The sequence below is a fragment of the Geotrypetes seraphini genome, chromosome 5 (genome assembly GCF_902459505.1).
Source record: "Geotrypetes seraphini chromosome 5, aGeoSer1.1, whole genome shotgun sequence".
NCBI classification, from domain to species: Eukaryota; Metazoa; Chordata; class Amphibia; order Gymnophiona; family Dermophiidae; genus Geotrypetes; species Geotrypetes seraphini.
The window spans coordinates 51,587,014-51,610,579 of NC_047088.1; the positions used below are offsets into that span (position 1 = coordinate 51,587,014).

The following is a 23,566-nucleotide window of genomic DNA, read 5'->3' on the forward strand; positions in this document are numbered from 1 at the left end:
ATATATGGTAAAATTATGGTCTTACCTGTTAATTTTCTTTCCTTTAGAAGCAGCAGATGAATCCAGACTAGTGGGGTATAGCTCACATCGACCAGCAGGTGGAGATAGAGAACTGATTAACAGTTGGCCTTAAAGCCTGGTGTTCCGTCTGTTGATTCAGTTATGCACTCTGCCCAAGCATCCCGCCAGGAGAATGAGCCGCAACAAAACTCCATTCCAGTAGAAAATGTGTCTTTCTCTTCTTAATCTGAGCACATGTATCTCTCTTGTACCTTCTTTTGTTTTTTGTTTTTTTTTTTTTTTTCAGTAATGAAATAATACACTTACCAACCATAGCCCCAACAAACCTAATCAACTAAACACCCTACACACAACCAGTGCCTTTGGGGAGGGGCTCTGGATTCATCTGCTGCTTCTAAAGGAAAGAAAATTAACAGGTAAGACCATAATTTTACCTTCCATAGCAAAGCAGCAGATGAATCCAGACTAGTGGGATGTAGCAAAGCAAACTCAAACTGGGTGGGACGCCAATGCCGCCTCTGTCAGCACTGCCGCGCCAAAACTCGCCTCTGCACGGGCCGCCACATCTAAACGATAATGCTGTGAAAAAGTATTTGTCGACGACCAAGTGGCCGCTCGGCAAATTTTCTCTAAAGACATCCCCCCGGACTCCGCCCAAGAGGCCGCCAAAGCCCGAGTGGAATGAGCATGAAGGTGTTCCGGTACCTTCTTCCCGGACAACACATACGCCGAAGCAATAGCGTCCTTAACCCAACGCGCAATGGACGCTTTAGACGCCGCCCCCCCCTTTGTTCTTACCCGCGAAAGCTACAAAGAGATGGTCCGACCGACGAAAATCATTCGTCACTTCCAAATAATGGAGAAGCATACGGCGTACATCTAGCAGCCGTAAAGACCCAAAACGTTTCCCCCAATCCTCCCTCCGAAAGGAAGGCAGGAACAAACTCTGGTTCACATGAAAAGAAGAAATAACCTTCGGCAGGAAGGACGGCACCGTACGCACCGACACCCCCGTCTCCGAAAAACGCAAAAAGGGTTCTCTGCACGAAAGCGCCTGCAGCTCCGAGACTCGCCTTGCTGAAGCCATCGCCACCAAAAAAACTGTTTTCAGTGTGACATCTTTCAACGTGGCCGCTGATAGGGGCTCAAAAGGTGCCCCCTGCAACTTCCCAAGGACGAGTTTCAGATCCCATGCTGGCCCCTTCAGCCAGAGCCAGCTCACACTCGGCCGAGCACAGGCCCGACGGTGTCCTGCGCGCTCCACAGCGCGAACACCTCTGACCGGCCTCCGTTGCCATGCCGCGTTTTCAGCGCGGCTGCTCTTTTTTTTTTTTTTTTTTTTTTTTTTTTTTCACACGCGGCAAACGCCGCCGACTCCCGACTCCGCCCCCAACCGCCCCAACAGTCGGGACCGCGACACCCAAGCCCCGAGGCAGGGAAAACACTCACCCCTCTGCTCCCGCGATCCGAGACGCCAGGACACAGCTGGTAAGTGTACTGGCAGCAAAGCACAGATGGCCAAGCTCAGCCAGAAACAGGAAGTCGATTCTTTTTTTTTTTTTTTTTTTTTTACTGGAATGGAGAAGAAAGAAGACTCCTGCAGGACAAACACAACCCTCAATCACCCGGAGGGGAGGGTGGAGTAGGGACCTGGGGGGGCCCAGGTGTAACTCCTAAAGCCGGCACCACTCAGCCAGGCACCCCTATCCTACTGAAGAGACAGAGTCTCAACAGAGGAAGTCCACCGAACACCAATATCTCCGTCAGCATCAGAATCCAAGAGCTAGAGGGCTAGCTCAGTCCCTGCTGGGAGATAGAGCAAAACTGAATCAACAGACGGAACACCAGGCTTTAAGGCCAACTGTTAATCAGTTCTCTATCTCCACCTGCTGGTCGATGTGAGCTATACCCCACTAGTCTGGATTCATCTGCTGCTTTGCTATGGAAATATATTTTATATTTTACCAAATCCTTGCCAAGTGGAGTTCGAGGCAGGTTACAATTGGTATTATCCCTACATAGAGGTAAACATATAGTGCAAAATAAAAAATAGTCTAAATTCCTAACATAGACTTCTAAAATAGCGGATTACAAACACAGAGACAAACATACAGGCCCAGAGTCTATATACGATGCCAACAGCAGCGGCCACCTTAAAAACGGCCGCCGATTACGTGTCAATCATGCAACGGCGCCATAGAATCATGCCTTCGGAAAAGGTAGATGCCAGAAAAGTAGGCCAGGGTTAGCAAAGCCAACATTTACAGTGCCTACCTTCCATGTGAATCATGCCAAGGTGCTTTATGATGCCTAATGCCACTTCCGGCATTAGCCACGCCTACAGTGGCATTAGGTGTTGCAAAGTGCCTCCGTAGGTGCGATGCAGGTGCCATTTTTTAGGTGCCAGTAGGCATCTTGAATTTTTTTAATAAGTCTTTTTAAATGACGTTTTGCACTTAACTTGCAAGCCAGTAGGGCGTCTAAGTTAAGGTGCTATTTATAGAATATGGTCCATAATACAGAGTCAAGGTTAATTTAGTAAGTCCTAGCCAAACTTTAAAGAGCTAGTAGGTTCGTTCTTTTTTTTAGCAGACTACAAAGAAAAAATGCCCTGAAATGAATCTCTCTGAATATTCAGACATTTATCCCAATCTCAAACATTCTGTAAAATCAAGGACTTAGGGATAGATACCAAAAGGCAGCCAAGTTGACTGGTAAACTCTGGATGTTCAGCTCTACCAAATCAGTTAATGTTGCGGATGAATATCCAGTTGAATCTAAATTATCCAAAACTATTGTGATTAGGTTTAAGATAGTAATTTGTACAGCAACAAACAGTGGTCAGTACAGAAAGTCTCATGCTAGAGCCACAGCTCTACTGTAAAATTAGCACTCTAAACTACTACCATAGCATGCAATAAGCATGCAAAATACAACTGCATTAAAGTCATGACAACAGTCCACAGCTCACTGTAAAATATTATGTTTCTTGTCAGAGCCTGAGTGATGACTGGCTCAGACACTGACAAAAAAGGGGACGACCTCCTCTAACCCATGTCCTGACAAACTAGTCCTTCAAACCCTGACTTAAATGCACCCCACCACCCCTCATTGTAAAAATAAATAAATAAATAAAAATAAACTGCCCAACTACCTAATAAGGGAAAAATTCCCTCATATTGTAGAATGACTTTGTCCAGTGCATCCCAGGATGCATCATGCCCTGCTGGATGCTGCTATTTTTCAAGATGGCAGCATCAGAGGCAGGAGCGAGTGGGCACCACTCCTGCCTCCTTTAAGGTATGAACCAGGGCAGGATTCAGCAACATTTTTAAAGCAAAGGGCCATTTTTTCCTAAATGTTTGATCCAAAATTTACAAAAAAGCCGCAATGGTTAGAGAAGGGGGTTTGAGATAACAGTTTTTAATACAATATGGGCATACTGTATATGCATTTAACACAACTTAGAGAACTTCAAGTACGTACAGAACTTCAAGTACTTACAGAAAATAAAGAAAAACAATTTAATGAGATCTTTGACACTATTTCCACAAAATGTTTTCATGTCTTTTTCTCCCTTTCTCCCTCCCATCCACCCCTATTGCCCATATCTCCCTCTCTCCCCTCCACCCTTATGACTACTTCTCCCTTTCTCACCACTCCTGCAACATATTTCCTTCACCCCCAACACAAATATTATGCTCTTTGTTGCTTCAATGGGTCAGCAGCAATTCCTACAGCTGACTGCCACTAGCCCAGAAGCCTCTCCTCTGTCGCATCCCACCCAGGCAGAAACAGGAAGTTCTGACAGAAGGCGGGACGCAGAGGAGGAGAGGCTTCTGGGTTAGCAGCTGGCAGTTGTAATAATCGCTGCCGCTAACTCGTTGAAGCAAGAGAAGAGCCGCAGTCATATGGTGAAAGAGCTACATGTTGCTCGCGAGTCGCAGGTTGCCGACCCCTGGACTAGGGAGAGGTTGGGGATGCAACAGAGAAAGTGTTGTTTTGTGTTTTTTTTAAACCACTGAAAGTGGGGCGATGCACTAGACAACAGGGATACATTTAAACCAGGGGTTCAAAGGGGTGGTGGTTTGTTAGGGCATCTTTGATAGTATTATACCAGTATTTATTATATAAAAGGCTCTGTAGTATGCTAGCCTACTTTTACATCCCTTCACTATATAAACAGGCGATTCTTAGAAAAAAAAAAAAAAGGAAGACTTGAAGTAAGAGCTGTGATCCACCAAAGAACACAAAGTGTCAAGGCACATGCTCACCCGGTCATTTTGGTATTCATATCCAGTACTGTACTCTTCCATTCCTGCTGTTGGTACTGCCATATCCGAGCTGTGCCATCTCTACTCCCACTCACAAAGCGAAGGCTGAGAAGAAATATGGGGAAAAATTCTAATTAACTGTCAATCAACGCTTCTTCAGAATCTTTTATTTGTTGTAAGGACAGAGAGTTTAAACTCCACAAGGAGCTTTTCCCCTTTGTGCCTATGACAAAACAAATCACCAGGAAGCAAAATTCTCAGGCACATTTTGATTTATCTTGTGTGAAAGAGTGGAGCATAAGGATCACATAAAATGGCACTTGATGAATGGCACAGATAATAGAAGTGTCAGTGCCAAGTGATTATTCTGTACATTGTGTGGACAGAGAGAACACTCTCAAGTACCAAGAAGTGCAGTCAAAGACTAAGAAATGTGACAACAATATTTCTCATCATGCAAGTGAAAAAAAGGCCCAATTAACAGCTATTTTGAAGCAATTTTCATCTTGATAAGTCGCCTGTACATATTACACCTCATGAATCAGAGAAGGACGTCTTCTTTGACACCATGGAAGTACGACAGTAGTAAATCTGAGAGATTGAATTCAATCCACAGAACTTGGCTAAAGAGTGAGGTTCATTACCATTATGGTATTGGAAAAGCTAACCTATTTAGAGACAATGCCCCAAGACACTTCACTATGAATCACAATTAGCCAAAGACATGGAAAGGATCTGCTCACATAACAATCACTACCCGTGGTTATGGGCAGATATAAATCTTCACTCCCCCATTCCCGCCCAAGGCTGTTGCAAGGCAGCACCAAATGGCATGCCAAATCGAGTGAATGAGAATGTCTACCTGCCCTTTTGAGTTAGTCTGTGAATACAAGTTTGAAAGCGAAGGAAGATGCCAAAAGCAAACTTAGCCCCCCGACATCAATTTGTTCTGCAACTGCCCTGCCCCCACTTTCTTTCTCTAACACCCCTTAACAACACATCATTCCTTGGGCCTTATACTCCTGCTCATAAGTTGTAAACATTTCCTGTAGAAGTTCTGATAAACTTAACAACAACAAAAAAAATTCTGTAGAAACAGAACTTTGAAGAAACTTCTTAAGCACAGGTATTCTAAAATGGATAAAACACAAAAGGAGTAAATGTGAGCAAAAATAAATGCAAATAAATTTAAATTCAAAATGATTTATTGGCTGGTTGTCTCACAACATTTAGGCAAACTGCTCAATGTCTGGCCAAAACATATCCATTTAGATGGAAAAAGGTCAGGGCCAAAAGTTATGCAAAACGGTGCCAATAATCAGTATTATCTGGATAACTTTATCCGATTAAGTAGGACTACATGATTTGCATCCAAACTTAAACAGAGAGTATAGCTTACAATCTATATAAAGATAAGCAGATAAGTCACCTATTTACTGAATACAGAGAATGACAGAGGTATATATATCTACACATATAGACAGATACTTAGAATTATATAGATACAAACACACATTTTCATATCCAGGGAGAAGGGCATGTTCATACTCAGGGAAGGCAATTCTGTTAAAGGGCACCTAATTAAGGCTTTCCACAGAGTTACTATTTCATCACTGCACTGTTATGGGCAGACGTGAACTAGGTGCATTCATTAGCATGCATTAGATTAATTAGCCCACCTTAAAAATGTTAATATGTATAAAACTGTTTTAATATGGATTAACATGAATTAATGAGTATATAACTGATATGCATGCATTAAAGAGTTCTAAACCAAATTAAAAGATTTTGTATTAAACTGAACATGTGATGCAAACTGGGGGAGGAAGGGAACCCACACAGCTGAAAATCAAGAAATTCCCCAAAACAATTGTTTTATGGCCTGGGCATATCACTAGCAAATGCCAAGGTAAGCAATTCCCATATGAACTCAATAGCATATAGGATTTCATAAGACAGACGTGTCTCCAGGACAGAGACAAGAAAGCAAGGTAAATAAGTTCAGAACACATGGGCACAAAGGCAAAAATATAGATTTCAGTGTTTTACAGATAGTAGCTCCATAGTGACTGTGGAGGTGGTTACGGTTCAACATGCAAGACATTTTATCCACACTTTGCAATTTCCAAAACAAAAGAGACCTACAAAAGTACTGTATTTTTCACTCCATAAGACGCAACTGACCATAAGACGCACCCTAAATTTAGAGGAGGAAAACAAGAAAAAAACCCATTCTGAACCAAATTCTCCCTGCCAGGCTCTGTACCCAAACCCACACTCCTTGCCAGGCTCTGCACCCTGTCCCCCCTCCCTGCCAGGCTCTGTACCTTGTATCCCTTCTTGTGGTCTAGTGGTAGGCTGGGACAGGGCAATGTCTAGTGGCAGGCAAGTAGGCAGAGGACAGGCAGGGAAGTCTTTCTGTTTCTTGCTCAGCTTTGGAAAATGTACATCTTGGATACCTTTACATTTTTATTTCCTCTTTTTTTTTTATAAGCAATTCACATGTTCAACACAAGGCCTCTTGCCTCAGTTCTACATTTGTTGTACATTTAAACAAGTGATTAATTTATCGTAATTCCAGCAGGAGGACCCCCATCCCCAGTATCTTTCTGCAGGGTACTTTTCTGCAAGGCTGGGAAGCCTCCTGATTAATTTAATTCTGGCAGAAGGGCCCCTTCCTCAATACCATTCTGCAGGACCTCCCGACCTCCCCCACCCCCCGGTACTTTTATGCAATCCTAGCAGTCCAACACTGCATCGGCAGGTTCCCCTGCTGGACGGCTGCCCGAGTCTCCATCTGCCGCGGCAGCGAGAGGCAGGCGCAAGCCCTGAGCGCACCTGCCTGGTCCTGCGCCGCCGCCCAAATGGTGCCGTCAGCTCGGTCCAGTGCTGCACCGGCAGGCTCCCCCCCTGGATGGCTGCCCGAGTCCCCATCTGCGAGTCCCCATCTACCGCGTAAGTGAAAGTCAGGCGCGACCTCCGAGCACACCTGCCTGGTCCCGTGCCATCACTCGAATGGTGCCGTCAGCTCCCACGAGTCTCCCTGCTGGGCCTCTTGGGTTCTGCGGCAACTGCGCATCTATGCTTAGCCAATACACCTTCAGAGGGTTCTGGAAAGGGCCTCCTGCAGATCCCCAGCCCTGGAGAACTCAGAGGAGGCTCTCACCCTTCCCCTGCAAGCTCTGCCCCACACGGGATATGGATGCTCCTCAGCCAAACATCCAGTGCAAACCTGGTATGATATAGGGGTAGGAAAGCCTGAGGAGTCCACCCCTGTTGATTTTAAGTAAAATTAAGGGGTTTTGAGGCAGATGGAGGCTTTAGAAAAAAAGATTGTTTAAAATCCAAGATGGCTGCCGCCAGTAAAATTGCTCCAAAAACAGCTTGTGTGGACTTCCCTGAAGTATAAAAATTGCAGGGAAAGGAGTTCTAGAGGTGAGAGGCCTTGGCTCTGGTTGTAGAAAACTTTAAATTTCACTTTTGAAGAGCCCCAATTTTTTCCCATCTAATATAATAAAGAGCTAGCTGCGCATGCGCACTCCTATTTGCGTGTTCTGTGCGCTGTAGGTCTATGGCCGAAGGAGTGCGCATGCGTGCTAATACGTCACCAGCCTATCGCCTCCACAAGCCGGAGCCAGACGACGATCTCCGTTCCTCCTGCTGCCGCCGATGTCCGTTCCTCCTTTGCTGCCCACCCCTTTCTCTTCCCGCGGGCCTGAATGGCGATTCCAGCAGCGTGTGCATCAGTCTTCTCACGCTGCTTCGGGCCCTTCTACTGCCCTGATTTGCTCTGCCGCGTCTCTGATGATGTCATCAGGGACGTGCCAGAGTAAATCAGGGCAGTAGAAGGACCCGAAGCAGCGGGTGGAGACTGATGCAAGTGCTGCTGGAATCACCACCTTTGTAGTCCGGACCGCGGGAAGGGAAAGGGGGGGTAGAGGAAACGCTAATGCTGCTGCACAGGGAACTGGTGGGGGGGAGGGAAATGGAGAGGGAGGGAATGCTGCTTTGGACAGACAGACAGAGAGAGGAAGGGAAACACAAAGAAAATAAGAAAGACACAGGGGCAGGTACACAGGGAACTGGTGTGGGGGGAGGGAAATGGAGGGGGATGGAATGCTGCTTTGGACAGACAGACAGAGGGAGGAAGGGAGACAGAAAGAAAAGAAGAAAGACACAGGGGCAGGGAGATACACAGAAAGACAGACAGGCAAAGGGGGCCAGGGAAAGAGACAGACAGAAAGGATAGCGGGAGCCGCGTCAGGAGGGGTGCGGGATGCGGCAGTGGGAACTTTTCCAATGGGTGCAACTGGGCGGCTGTTGGGAACCTCTGATCAGGGGCAGAGCAAGGTAAGAGTATCATAGGAATAAGAAGGAGGAGGGAGGATAAAAAAGGAAGGGATGCCTACTGCTGGACAGGGGGAGAAGGAAAGAGATGCTGATGGTCAGGGGAGGTGAAGAAAAAGGAATGGAGGACTAATGTTGGACAGGGGGAGAAGGAAACAGGTGCTGCTGGACAGGGGGGAGGTAAAACAAAGGGAGAAGGGCTGCTGCTGCATAAGGAGAGCAGTGAAGGGGTGGTGGTGGACACAGTGGAGGTAAAAGGAAGGGAAAATGGACAGGGGGAGCAGGCAAGGGATGGTGATGGACAGCCAAGAAAAAAGGCAGAAAGAAAGAAAGCGGCTAAGGAGAGAGAGAGAGAGAAAGAAAGAAAGAAAGACAGACACACACACATATGTTCTAGCACCCGTTAATGTAACGGGCTTAAAGACTAGTAGGCTATAATAGCCCTACTCACTGGGACAAATGGAGAAGAACTCTACCTCACAAGTTCACCGGATGAACTTGGTCTTCAGGCTGCCATTCGGACCAAGGTCAGACTGAGCCTCAACCCCTGGAAAACCTCACGCTGTGAAGGGGAAGAGGACCACATAACTAGACCATTATTAAGCCCAGCCAAGCCAGGACAGAGTCAAACAACCTGTGCTCAAGCTCCTGATAAATCAGAGATGCAAGCAGCTGTGCAGGGGACAGCCCTTGATCTAAAAAAATACAAAAGTAGGTTGGCTAGCTAGGTGTCTCCGAGGGCTGATCCTGCTAGCAGCAGTCTTCCACAGCGTGAGTCTGTGTCTTCTCCTAGGCAGAGGTCCCAACATGTGGGAACCTCTGGGCATCAAGCCTCCAACCAAACACTTAAAAAATACCCCAAAATAATAAAACTGCAGAGCAGAAACATTTCTGAGCAATTTGCTTTCAGAAAAAAAAACTGAGGGGGCAGGTACCTAGTTACTTAAAACTGGAGTTATCAGTAAACACATCTCAATGATATCCCAAATTGAGAGTTTCCACCTTCAGGAGATTGTTTTAGAAGCATGTCAACATAGACTGCATACTCATGCAAAATGATGCCTTTAGAAAGCTAGTATTTACATGCAGAGATCCACAACAAACAGAGATTTCAAGGGGGTGTGGCGAGTGTGGTTTCGGCATGCTTGGGGAGGGGGGAGGAGAGTGACAAATCTACACGTGTCTCCCCATTTTACGAACAAAATACTTATTTAAGGGGAAAAAAATTTCCATCAGGATTTACACCAACTTAAGTGTGCACAGGTTTTTAAATAGTGTGGGGTTTTTTTTTAGAGAATGACACGGGGACCATTTACCGCGGTAAACTGTGGTCACCACAGTAAATCTGCAGGAATGGAGACATTTGCAACTGGTTTACTGCAGGAATGGGAACAAGACCTTTTACCGCCCCATGGGAGTGGTGAAAAGTCTTGCTCCTGTGGTAAAAAAATTGCGCCTACGTCAGACTCGGAATCTCCTCCCCAGCAATTCTTGCACCTAATTTATCTTCAGGAGCCAGACATACTATGATGAAGACAGAAGGAACCCAAAACCAAAGCCTGAGACCAATGTGATTTGAAGAATAAAATTACCAGACAACAAAAGGTAGAAAAAAATAAATTTATTTTATATTTTGTGATTAGAATATTTCAAATTTGAAATATGTATCCTGCTAGAGCTGGCATTAGACATAACTGGGGACCGCAAAGCCCAGACTGTGCTTCTTTAGCTTCCAGCTGGCTTCGGGCTCTCTCTCTGACCGGGGGCAGTTGTCCTAGTTGTACTCCCCTAACACTACTCCTGCCATGTGTGACTGAAGTATTCTGTTAACTTGATTTTTCTACGTAGCATTCTGTAGTAATTTGGTTTGTTCAGTTTTCACAGTAGTAGAGGGGATACTTCTGAAAGGCAGGAGAGACAGGGGTTTTGTTGATCCTTGCTCTGTATTATTTGTGTTTATAAAATGACAATTGTACAGAATATTATCTCTTTTTATACTTTAATAAAATAAGTTCAGTATAAAATCATAACTATTTGAGGCTTGTGCGGATGGGATCTGACAGTTTGCAGGGCGGGGATGGGGACCAAGCTTGCGGGGATGGGGACTGAGCTTATGGGGATGGGGCAGGGAGGGGGATGTGCTCATGAGGACGGGGCGGGAACGGTGATAAATTTTTTCCCCGTGTCATTCTCTAGTTTTTTTAGTCAGGGTTTTATATGAGGAATTGAAGTAATTCTGCTTAGCCCTCCATTGTTTATTTCTGAATCTAGAAAGAAGAAAAATAAAAATTGCACACTCACTACTTTAGAAGCACTTGGCTGTCTAAGAGGCCCTTTTACTAAGTTGTGGGAAAAAATGGCCTTAATGTATCCTTACTTGGGTCTTTCCTGCAAACTAAGACCATTTTTACCACAGGAGTAAAATGGTTGATTTTCAGATTTTTCCATTAATGGCCCACGCTAATTCTCACGTGAGCTCCTACTGTCACCTATTTTGTAGGCAGTAGGGACTCATATGCTAAACCAGTGCTAACTGGTTAGTGCACAGCAATGGTGAAGTGCTGATTTGCACAGAAGCACCCCCTCTCTGCTTCCAAAAACACCTCCTGCACCAAAAAAATAATTGTATTTTTTTAGTGCATGAGTAACGTATACACATAGCAAAGTTACTGTGGAATGTCTCCCCACTCCCTGGGATACGCCATTTTTTATTTACTGCAACTTTGTAAAAAAGCCCTTAAGTTTGTAAAATGGGACAGCCACATGTGGAAGCGACACTATTTCTATATGGAAGCTGCCATGTTTCTGCCATTCATGTTCTTAGTACATACATTTGTAAAATAGCTGCTCCTCATATAGGTAAGCACATGTGAACTCCTACACCTGCTTATAAGTATTTTACAAAATGCTTCACATTCAGAAGAACCTCTGTAAAATAATCACTGGATTTAAGCATGTCCTGACCATGTTCTTAATTCTGAACCTTGATGTGCTATATAAAGTGGGCTTCCATGTGTTATTATGTGTTATTATAGCTAAATTAATTACAGGATATGAGGATGCTGTCACTAGTATGCAGATGCGTTATGGGATATCCTAAACCTCTTTTCATAAAAATTTGTGATTAGGCCCAATGTCTATGTTGGTTTCACATACACACAGTTGCTCTTATTCATTAAAAAGACAGAAATAGCCAAGATCTAAGTTAAATGCTCACCTGTCACCATTGTTGCAACACTGGATAGCAACAACTTTGTCCTTAAAAAAATAAGAAAAGAGCTGTTAAAAACATTCTGCTCTTAACTTAAAAGTTGTCTGCAGAAAAAGCAATGTTACTTACCGTAACAGTTGTTATCCAGGGACAGCAGGCAGCTATTCTCACTAGTGGGTGATGTCATCCGACAGAGCCCCGATACAGACGTCTCACAAGCATGTCTTGCTTGAAGAAACTCAGAAGTTTCGAGATGCCCGCACCGCGCATGCGCCAGTGCCTTCCCGCCCGACGGTCCGGGCGTGTCTCCTCAGTTCAGGTAGCTAGCAGAGAAGCCAAACCAGGGGAGGTGGGTGGGACGTGAGAATAGCTGCCTGCTGTCCCTGGATAACAACTGTTACGGTAAGTAACATTGCTTTATCCCAGGACAAGCAGGCAGGTATTCTCACTAGTGGGTGACCTCCAAGCTAATCTCAATGGGATGGTGGGAGAGTTGGCAACTTAGGAGAATAAATTTTGTAACACTGTTTGGCCAAACTGTCCATCCCTTCTGGAGAACGTATCCAGACAATAATGAGAGGTGAATGTATGAACCGAGGACCAAGTGGCAGCCTTACAAATTTCCTCAATCGGTGTCGATCTGAGGAAGGCTACAGAGGCTGCCATTGCTCTGACCTTATGGGCTGTGACCTTACAGGGAAGGGGTAATCCAGCCTGGGCATAGCAGAAAGAGATACAAGCTGCCATCCAGTTGGAGATGGTGCGCTTCGATATAGGTCATCCCAACTTGTTTGGATCAAAGGAGACGAAAAGTTGAGGAGCAGTTCTGTGTGGTTTGGTGCGATCCAAGTAGAAAGCCAAAGCACGTTTACAGTCCAGAGTGTGAAGAGCTGATTCTCCAGGATGAGAATGAGGCTGACGAGAAGGTCGAGACTGCTGAGGCTTAGGCTTCGGCCTAAGGATAGATTGGAAGGACTTTTCGTGGTCAGACAACTTCTTCGTAACAGTCTCGATGGATTCGTCAAAAAGATCCGCCCCAGCACACGGGACGTTCGCCAGGCGGTCCTGAAGATTCGGGTCCATATCAATGGTCCGCAACCAGGCCAACCGGTGCATCGCCATCGAGCAGGCCACCGCTCGGGCTGAGAGCTCGAACGCATCATAGGCAGATTGCATTAACTGAAGCCGAAGTTGGGACAGCAAAGCAACCACTTCCTCAAACTCAAACCTAGCCTGGGACTCGATGTACGGTGTGAACTTCCGAAGCACAGGTAGAAAAAATTCCAAGTAGGCTGCAAAGTGGAAATTGTAATTCAGGACTCGAGACGCCATCATCGAATTCTGATAGATGCGTCGACCAAACTTATCCATGGTTCTGCCCTTGCGGCCCGGAGGCACTGAAGCATAGACCTGGCCAGGATGAGACCGCTTGAGCGAGGATTCGACCAGGAGGGACTGATGAGAAAGCTGAGGTCCCTCGAAGCCCTTATGATGCACCGTGCGGTAACGAGCGTCCAATTTCCCAGGGACCGCAGGGATAGAGTAAGGAGACTCAAAGCACCTCATGAAGGTCTGGTCGAGGAGCTTGTGCAGAGGTAGGCGCAAGGACTCGGCCGGAGGACGAGGCAAGTGCATGGTATTGAGGTACTCCTTGGAGTATCGAGACCCAGCATCGAGGGTAATGTCCATGTCATCCGCCATCTGTCTGAGAAACGAGGAAAAAGACAGTTGGTCCGCCAGCGCCAGTCTCCGAGAAGGACTAGAAGAAGACGAGGCTTCGGGCTCCACAGAGGCCTGTGAGCAACAGGACGAGTAAAAAACCTCTGGGTCCTCGAACTCCGGGCCCGGAGGAGACCCAGTCGAAGCAGCATAACCCATCCGAGGCAATTTCTTCTGAGGCGAGACGGTCGAGTACTGAGAGGAATGCCTCGAAGAAGTGTCTGGATCAATGCCCCTCTCGATGCCTGGAAGGGGATCGAGCCAGTCTGTGAGAATACTGGTCCCCAGAAGCCTCCAAGGAGCAGATCGGACTTGAGGCCGTCGATCGGAGAGGCGGAAGAGTCGGTGCCTCCCAAGAAGCCGCCCAGGCCTGATAGGGGGTTCGGAAGAACTCATCCTGCTTCCTACTATGCCCAGGACTGGGAGGCCTTGAAGGTGGACGCCACACTGTGTCATGGGGCGGGTGTTTTTTTGTTTTTTTTTTTAAGAAAGAAATAAATGCATGGGAGAGCCAAAAGAACCCAACCCGCGGCAAAATAGAAGGCAAAAAACAGATTCAATGGGCGCAGAATTGAAGTAAACTTCTTAGCTCCGCGGAAGAAAAAGAACTGAGAAGACACGCCCAGACCATCGGGCGGGAAGGCACTGGCGCATGCGCGGTGCGGGGATCTCGAAACTTCTGAGTTTCTTCAAGCAAGACATGCTTGTGAGACGTCCATATCGGGGCTCTGTCGGATGACATCACCCACTAATGAGAATACCTGCCTGCTTGTCCTGGGATAAAATGAAATTTAATATTTTATTAAGAGTGCTTCTGTTGAAAATCAGTAACCTACTGAGAATGATCACAGTGTAAATCTAGTTTATTAAAGCCTAATATATAAGAAACACACAAGCTGCAATCACTGCCTGGCTGAATAAACACAAACACAATAATTTAAGAATACCATTGTCATTATTTTCAGAATTTACAACTGTATATTAAATGATGCTGTTGGGAAGCAATGACAACAACAATAATACTACTTATATGCAAGTTATTTTCCAGTTCCCTTACCATATGCGATTCTAATTCAGCAATTTTCTCAGGGGACTCAGAACCCAAGTAGTATATTCTTATCACGTGATCTGTGCTACCTGTTACTATGAACATACCACCTACAAGGCAAAAGTTTAGTTATAGAACATCAAAAAGAAATTTAAAAAAGCAGAACCACTGGAAAGAAGAGAATAACTGCATGTATTACTTTCAGACAAGTACTTTCTCAGGAAATTAGAAGAATGTAAAGCAACCACTGATTTAAACAGTAGTGGCTAGAAAGATTAAGCAGCTCTGGATCTTACTGCTGCTTAAAAGCCTTATATAATTCGGAAGCCACTCGCACGTCCCACAGTCTAGGCCTTTTTATTTTTGTTTCCCTTATAGTGATTGTACGAGGATTCTTCAAAAAGTTTCCGCACTTTCATGTTTTTATAGGAAATGGTTGGGGAGGGAGAAGTAGTAAGACGGCGACTAATCAGTCAGGCAAAACAGAGTGATTATGTGGAAAAGTGATGTAATTTGCTTTTAAGATATTTAATAGAGTTAAAAAAAATAAAAGTGCAGAAACTTTTTGAAGATCCCTCATACTAGATTCAAAATGTTGGTTGGCTGTGCAAGAGGAACATAGAAGAGTATCATTCTACCTAAAAACTGTACCAGCTTTGTATTTACACAGGGTTTTTTTAATTTGTTCAGTTATTTATTTCCTTAGATAGAGGAACAAAGCAGCAAAACCAACAGTTAATCTCACACAGCAACAATGTAGAAAGCCACAGAGCACATAATACCTTCCTCTTCAAGATGTATTACCTGGTAACCAGTTGACTAAGTTTATTATAACACTTTAGAACTTTATTTCACTTTTTCTAAGGCAAGCAATTCATATTTTACAAGTAGTACAGACTAAACCACCAAATGTTAAAGATCTAGAGACATTATCCTTTTAACTGGTTACTATAAGTTCAAGGGAGATGCTTTCATAACAAGGGACCTCCAGATCACAATCTTACAAGTAAGGTTTTTTCAAATTCTGAGAATTTTATATTAAACAGTAAATGAGAAAGTGTATCAGCAGTAAGGTTTCTGAACCAGCATTTATTTGATGTCCCTTTTGAAAAGCCTAGATATGTTAAAAAGTATTCATAAAGCCTAGTGCATAAAAACCAGGGATCAATATTCAAAGCGATTTAACTTGGCAAGAAATGCTCTTAACTGGTTAAATTGCCTCTGCAGCGCTATCTGCTGATTTTTAGCAGCACTTAACTGGTTAGTACCACTGAATATCAGCACTAAGCACTAAAGCTATGGCCTGTGATTTTGTGGGTAATGTGGGGGTGGGGGCATTAAATGCTAATATAGCAGACAACATCAGTGTTCTCCCCAGAAATTTTTTCCAGCCGGGTGGCATGAAAAAGTAGCCGGGTGGGGCGGGACGGGGAAATTTGGTAGTGGGGAAAATTAAATGTATACTATTTTTATTAGTTAATTATTATTATTTTCCAATGCTCGATATGACTTCCTTTTTTAAGGTTTGACACTTGTGCCAGAATATTTTTACTAAATTTAAGAAGTATCCAATTCTAGAAGTGAATAATTAAATATTCACCCTCTTTCAAATAGTATAGAGGTTTAAAAAAGGGAAATGCGTTAATCATTAGGTTCAATCTAACCATTTATTTCTGCATGAATTTAAACAACTAAAAAAAAAAGATAAATATAGCTCATCCAGTCATACAAGAAATGGCTGTACAACACCTCTAATAATGTTTTGATCACTAGGTTCCTTCCTGAGGTCTCACTGAGGATATGAAATAGATGCTATCCCCACTTCCAGACCTCTTCCACATAATTTATGGAGAGGTGTTACTGAGCCTTGAAGGGCACCTGTGTGATTGATCTTTATCTGCTTCTTTTTTATTTTGTTATAGTGCAAAGTAAGAACTAGGGCAAAATAGTATAGGTAAAGATGCAGGTAATAATTAGCAATGTATTAAAAATATTTTATTTTTATTTACTTATAATGTCATTTGAAAGCTACTTGATGATAATACAACTTTAATTTAATTCTTTATAATGTGTGTCTGTGTGTTGGGGGGACAACACCTACGTCAACAGTAAAGTTAGAATAGAGTCATTAAATCCAGTGGTGTACCTAGTATATATGACAGCCAGTGCTAATAATTTTTTTAACAACCCCCTCCTCTATATAAAAAAAGATATTTTTAGTAATAATCCATGAGTCACACAATAAGGGTGCATCTAGGAAAAGGCAGCATCTTAAACATTGCAGTGAGCACTAGAACACCAACACACGCATTGTAAAACTAAACAAACCACATCCTACACAGTCAATTGATCCTGTAGTCGATGCTAACAGAAAGCCATGTCCTTTTCATACACACAGAATACAGATACACCCTCGCCCAATATGGAATAATCACAAACTAAAAATAGAAATATGTAGACAAAAGTTAAACTAAACCAAGAAACCAAACTCTGCATACAATGCAACACCACAGAAACAGTGACACATGTCCCCTAATACTGTGCAAAATATAAAGACAGTAGATGTAAATTTGAAAAAAAACTTCTACATAACAGTCACCACTTTACAAATTAACAAATAGAAATAAAATAATGAGAAATATGAAAATACCATTTTATTGGACTAATCCATTTTTCAATTAGCTTTCAGAGGCCAAATCTTTCTTCAAGACAGTACAGTATACTGCTGTTATGGTATCCTGTCCTGACCTGAGGAAAGGGGTTTATTCCCTCCCAAAATTGCCTTATTTCCATTTCCTATTGATAAATTTTAATCAATACAGTTACAATACTACTTGATTCTACGTAAAGCAACAAAAATATTTTTTTTCTACCTTTTGTCGTTTCTGCTTTATTCATCTTCTCTTCACTCTCTTCTTTCTATTCAGCATTTGTCCTCGCTCCCTTCCATGCAACATCTGTCCTCTCCCTTTGCCCCTTCCACCCAGCCTCTACCCTCTCTCTATCCCTTCCATCTACTGTCCACCCTATCTCTGCCCCTTGCATCCACTGTCCACCCTTTCTGCCTTTTCCATCCAGTGTCTGCCCTCTCTCTGTTCCATATGGTATCTTCCCTTTTTCTATGTCCCTTCAATAAACTCTATATCCTGTGCCCTTTCTCTCCTTTGTACATGATTTATTTCAGCTTCAACCCCTCTCCATTTTTTGTCTCCACCCCTATGCTCTGGCATCTCTCTCTTCTCCTTTCCTTTCTTCCTTCCTTCCCACTCCACCCCATAGTCTGACATCTCTATCTCCTTCCCTTCTCTCCCCCCTCTCCAGTATCTGCCTCCTGTCTTTCCCCTTTGGTCTAGGCCTCTCTCTTTCTCTCCGTCTTTCTTCTGTGAAGAGATCATGTTGATCTTGAACACTGAATAATTCTTCCACATTCTCCATATCACTGTACTGTAGTCTGGTCCAGCAGACTGCTTTGGCACTATTACATGGGTAATAGTAAATTCATTATGCATCAGCTTTCTACACATAATGCTACAAGTCTCTATTTCTTGTGCTGTGCTTACATCTGCCAGCGTCAGAAACTTGTGAGACAGATCCCTTGGCAATACTACACTTCGGAGCCCTTTGACCATCTGGTTCTGTATGGTTGCAGGCTTTAAAGCTGTTTACTGGAGGAGACTGTCCAGCATACATAGTTGCATCACTCTTAAGGATCTGATCAGAGATTACATTAGACAAGGTGGTATTTTTAGGCATGGAAAAACAGGACATGTTCTCCTCAATCTGCTCAGATGCCTTCAAATGCCCTTTAATATTCGTCTGATCTCGGGCTAAATCTTGCCTCCTGAGCTGATCTTCAAAGGAGAGCGGAGTGAGAGCCATATCGGCAGTGAAATCCGTTTTGGGCCGCATGTTGTGCAGGGCTGGACTAAGGCAAGTTGTAAGCTTCCTTCCATCGCTGACCTATCTTCCATAAGTCAGCAACGGAAGGAAGCTTACAACTCGCTGCTCTTGCTTGCTTCGGGCCTTCCTCGTTGCCGGGTCCTGCCTACTTTCGGAAACAGAAAGTAGGCAGGATCCGGCAGCGAAGAAAGCCCGAAGCAAGCAAGAGCAAGTTGTAAGCTGACCTGTCTCCTATAGCGAACCCATGCTCCGGGGCGTGTGCATGCCGACTTCCCTTCTCTTCCTCCCTCAGGACGTGACTTCCGGTTTCGGAGAGAAGCGGCATGCACATGTTAGAGCCCCGGAGCATGGGTTCAAGTTGCTTGCTGGCGTTAAAAACTAAAAAAAAAAAAAAAGTCAGGCTCCTGCGATTCAGGCTGTGCCGAGTCAGCCCGGTAAATCTCCAAGCCGGGAAGGGGGCGTGGCTTGCAGCGCGCAAAATGGTGGCATAACCGCGGAGCTCCTCGAACCCAGGCAACTAACTGAAAGAAAAAGTTGGTTTTGCTTCGCTCACCCGCGTTATAAATAAGTAAAAACAGCATCGGAAATGGCAACTACAAGGCAGGGGAAGTCGGAGAAGCCGTGCACATCGGGTGTTTCGGCGAAAAGATCAAAGGTCACCCCAGTGTCGCCGTCAAGTGTGCCGATCCCACTAGAAAGTGAAGAATATTCTGACAAAGCCGATATAATGGCAGAGCTGTTTAAAATCAAGCTGATGCTGACTGACAATGCGAGTAAAATATCGGAAGTCAAAGAGGAAGTACTAAGTCTGAAGCAGGAGATTCAGATTGAAAGGCAGAGGATGTCAGCGATTGAAGAGAGAGTCGAACAGCTGGAAGTTATCACACAAAAGTGTGAAGATGAAAGACAAGCTGTAGAAATCTTAAAAAATCAACTGGTGGACTTGGAAAATCGAGGAAAGAGAAAGAACATAAGAGTGCTTGGCTTAGCTGAAAATCTTGAAGGGGGAGACGCTATACAGTTTTTGGAGAACTTATTACCTAAACTGTTACAGTTAAACTCGAAGTGGCCGTTGGAAATAGAACGTGCACATAGAATCCCTACAAAAAGATCAGTAAACCAGGTTGGCCCCAGACCCTTGATTTTTAAAGTTTTAAGATTCCAGCAAGCTTTGGAAATCTTAAAGGTGGCAAAAGCTAATAAAAATTTAAATTATAAGGGGTCTAAGTTGATGCTGGTCCCAGATTTTGCAAAACCTACTGCAAACATAAGGAAGCAGTTTCTCAAGCTGAGGCAGCAGTTAAAAGAAAAAGGATACACGTATGGCTTGTACTATCCATCAACAATGAGTGTCCAATGGAAATAAGTCCTTGTATTTTCAAGATCCTGCAAAACTTAAAGAGTTTCTATCACAAGAGGAACCAATGTCTACATGAAGGAAATGTTTTAAGGAAAAAGAGAAAATAGAGAAGACTCATTTTGAAGGAAGAAAAAGAAAAAAGGAAGGAAAACGGAAAAAGAAGAAAATGGAAAAGAAGAATAAAGAGGAAGATGATTAATGTTGGATCAGATTATTTTTAATGCATTTGAAGGTTTTTTGATTTAAGTATTATATTATATTGAATGAAATGATTTTTACTTAATTCACTAAGAATTCAATTTATTTATGAGAGTTATTACAAATATATATATATATGCTAATATTAATTGATATGATTGACAATAATTGGTTAAATAAGGAGATAAATATAGGGAATTGGGCATTTAAAAAAAAAAAGGATAATTAATAAGAAGGAAATTATTTAGAGTTTTATTAATTGATATGAAGATACCTATTTTATTCAAATATTTATTCATATTGAATTTATTATGGATGATTTGATATAAGATTGTGTAAAACGAATGTGTTAGGAGAGATCCAAGATGGCCGACGGTCTCTGAGGCTGAGCAGCACGCCGGAGGAGACTGTTTAAAATTTTTATTGGAGGGGAATTACTCACCCGAACATGCCGAAGAGGAGAGGTCGCAGCGCCGCTGGAGCCTCGCGGCGTTCTGCGGTGTCCTCTTTTGGCAATCCTTCGTCGGATGCAGGATATCCCGGCAGCGTTGGCACCCCCGCTGGAGACGCCTCAGAGGAGCGGAAATGAGGCGATCTCCTTGGGGCTAGAGACAACGTTGAGCCCCGACGCTAGGGCACCTCCCCCACCTCCTCAGGTTACTAGCTCCCCACGAGTGGAGGAGCTACCGGAAGAAGGCATGCACCTACCCTCGGAGGCTAGGAAGAACATGGAGAGGAGCCAGGAGATGGACTTCCTGAGTTTTCAGGTGAGTCCAAGAAGCACTGAGGACTTGGAAACATCAGGGATCACCCTAGCCCAGCAGAAGGATTGCCAGGAACAGCTAACAATTGGTGAGACTATTCAAGTTTCTAATGTTTCATATGCTATAGAAAAACCCAGAGAAGTAACACTGGTTTCAATTTGGGACCTAGTTGCTGACCTGGCCAAGTCTGTAAAGCCCCAGCTTTTGCAGCTGGAAAATAAAATTATACTTCAAGGAACTGAGATAAAAAATATAAAGGTTGAAATTGACGAATCCAAGAATTCTATTGTGAATATACAACAGGAACTAAAAGCATCAAAACAGCTTAGTGATGCATTAGTAAAAGATAATACAAATTTACGTAGAAAAGTGGAAACTTTGGAGAACTTTTCTCGTAATAATAACCTCCGACTGATTAATTTTCCCAGGATAGCCTCTGTGACACCTAGGGATATGTTGAAACGTTATATGTTGGAGATTTTAGGTATTCCAGAGAATACATTACCACCACTTACTCAAGTCTATTATTTGCCAGTGAAAGCTATTAAATCACCATCTAAACGACGGTGAACGAGGCGCAAAGCCGATATATACCCAGATTTAGAAAAGGGGGCAGAAAGAATCAAGCAAAGGACCCAGCATGGTTAACAAGAGAAGTTAAGAAGGTAGTAGGAGATAAGAAAAAATCCTTCAGGACATGGAAAAAGGATAAAACTGAGGAAAATTGGAAAAAGCACAGGAAGAACCAAAAAGAATGCCACCGCGTAGTCAGAACAGCAAAGAGAGAATATGAAGAGAAACTTGCAAAGGAGGCACGGAACTTTAAACCTTTCTTTCGATATGTGAAAGGGAAACAGCCGGCGAGGGAGGAAGTGGGACCCCTGGATGAGGGGGATAGGAAAGGAGTGGTAAAGGAGGAAAAGGAAGTGGCGGACAGATTAAACACGTTCTTCTCGTCGGTCTTCACAAAAGAGGACACATCCAATGTTCCGGAACCGGAAAAATTCTTCAAGGGGGACCAAGAGGAAAAATTATCGTGCATGGAGGTAAGCCTCGAAGACGTACTCAAACAGATAGATAGGCTAAAAACTGACAAATCGCCAGGCCCGGACGGAATTCACCCAAGAATACTAAGAGAACTTAGAAACGAAATAGAGGAGTTACTGCAGCAGATTTGTAACCTATCCCTGAAAACAGGGGTAATACCGGAAGACTGGAGGATAGCAAATGTTACACCTATCTTCAAGAAAGGAACCAGAGGTGATCCGGGGAATTATAGACCGGTCAGCTTGACCTCAGTTCCGGGGAAGATGGCCGAATCACTGATCAAGAACAGTATCAGTGAGCACATAGAAAAAAATAAGCTGATGAGAACAAGCCAGCATGGTTTCTGTACTGGAAGATCCTGCCAAACAAACCTACTGCACTTCTTCGAGGGGATAAGTGGACATTTGGACAAAGGTGACCCCATAGATATAGTATACCTAGACTTCCAGAAAGCCTTCGACAAGGTACCTCATGAGCGCCTTCTAAGGAAACTGTGGAACCACGGGGTGGAAGGGGACATACACAGATGGATCAAAAACTGGTTGGCAAACAGGAAACAGAGGGTAGGAGTAAAGGGACACTATTCTGACTGGAAAGGGGTCACAAGTGGCGTCCCACAAGGGTCAGTGCTGGGACCGCTGCTATTCAATATATTTATTAATGACTTGGAAACAGGGACAAAGTGTGAAGTTATAAAATTTGCGGATGACACAAAACTCTCCGGTAAGGTTAGCTCTGTAGAGGAATGTAAAAAACTCCAAAGGGATCTGGACAAACTGAGTGAGTGGGCAGATAAATGGCAGATGAGTTTTAATGTGGAGAAATGTAAAGTTATGCACATAGGGAAAGGGAACCTGATGTACAACTACACGATGGGGGGGATGACATTGGGAAAAGGCAACCTAGAAAAGGACTTGGGGGTTTTGGTGGATAAAACAATGAAACCGGCAGCACAATGCGCAGCGGCCTCAAAAAAGGGGAACAGAATGTTGGGCATTATCAAAAAAGGTATCACTACCAGAACCAAGGAAGTTATCCTCCCGCTGTACAGGGCAATGGTGCGACCGCATCTGGAGTACTGCGTCCAGTACTGGTCGCAGTACCTAAAGAAAGATATGGCGATACTCGAGAGGGTCCAGAGAAGAGCGACAAAAATGATAAAGGGCATGGAAAACCTCTCGTATGCTGAGAGGCTGGAGAAGTTGGGGCTCTTTTCCCTGGAAAAGAGGAGACTTAGAGGGGATATGATAGAAACTTATAAGATCATGAAGGGTATAGTGAAGGTAGAGAGAGACAGATTCTTCAGACTGTCGGGGGCAACAAGAACTAGAGGACACTCAAAAAAATTGAAGGGAGATAGGTTTAGAACAAATGCTAGGAAGTTCTTCTTCACCCAGAGGGTGGTGGACACCTGGAATGCGCTTCCAGAGGGGGTGGTTGAGCAGAGTACGGTTTTGGGTTTCAAAAAGGGATTGGACGAATTCCTGAAGGGTAAGGGAATCCAGGGGTACAATTAGAGGGTTACTATACAAGACAAAATGCTCTTGAGTAATAGATCACTACAGGTCATTGACCTGGGGGGCCGCCGCGGGAGCGGACTGCTGGGCATGATGGACCTATGGTCTGACTTGGCAGAGGCCATGCTTATGTGCTTATAAACCACAGGAGGATAATCAA

General features: G+C 43.9%; 1 protein-coding gene across 6 annotated transcripts in view; it reads right to left on the bottom strand.

The window, feature by feature from the left end:
• BRWD3 (bromodomain and WD repeat domain containing 3) overlaps positions 1–23,566 on the bottom strand; it is a 286,770-nt gene that overhangs the window by 201,661 nt on the left and 61,543 nt on the right. For all 6 annotated transcript variants that reach the window (XM_033944590.1, XM_033944589.1, XM_033944588.1 and 3 more), the window contains 3 exons: positions 14,630–14,730; positions 11,860–11,900; positions 4,296–4,400 (listed from right to left, as the gene is read on the bottom strand). In XM_033944590.1, coding sequence (XP_033800481.1) covers positions 4,296–4,400; positions 11,860–11,900; positions 14,630–14,730 — 247 coding nt within the window. The remainder of the gene's footprint in view (positions 1–4,295; positions 4,401–11,859; positions 11,901–14,629; positions 14,731–23,566) is intronic.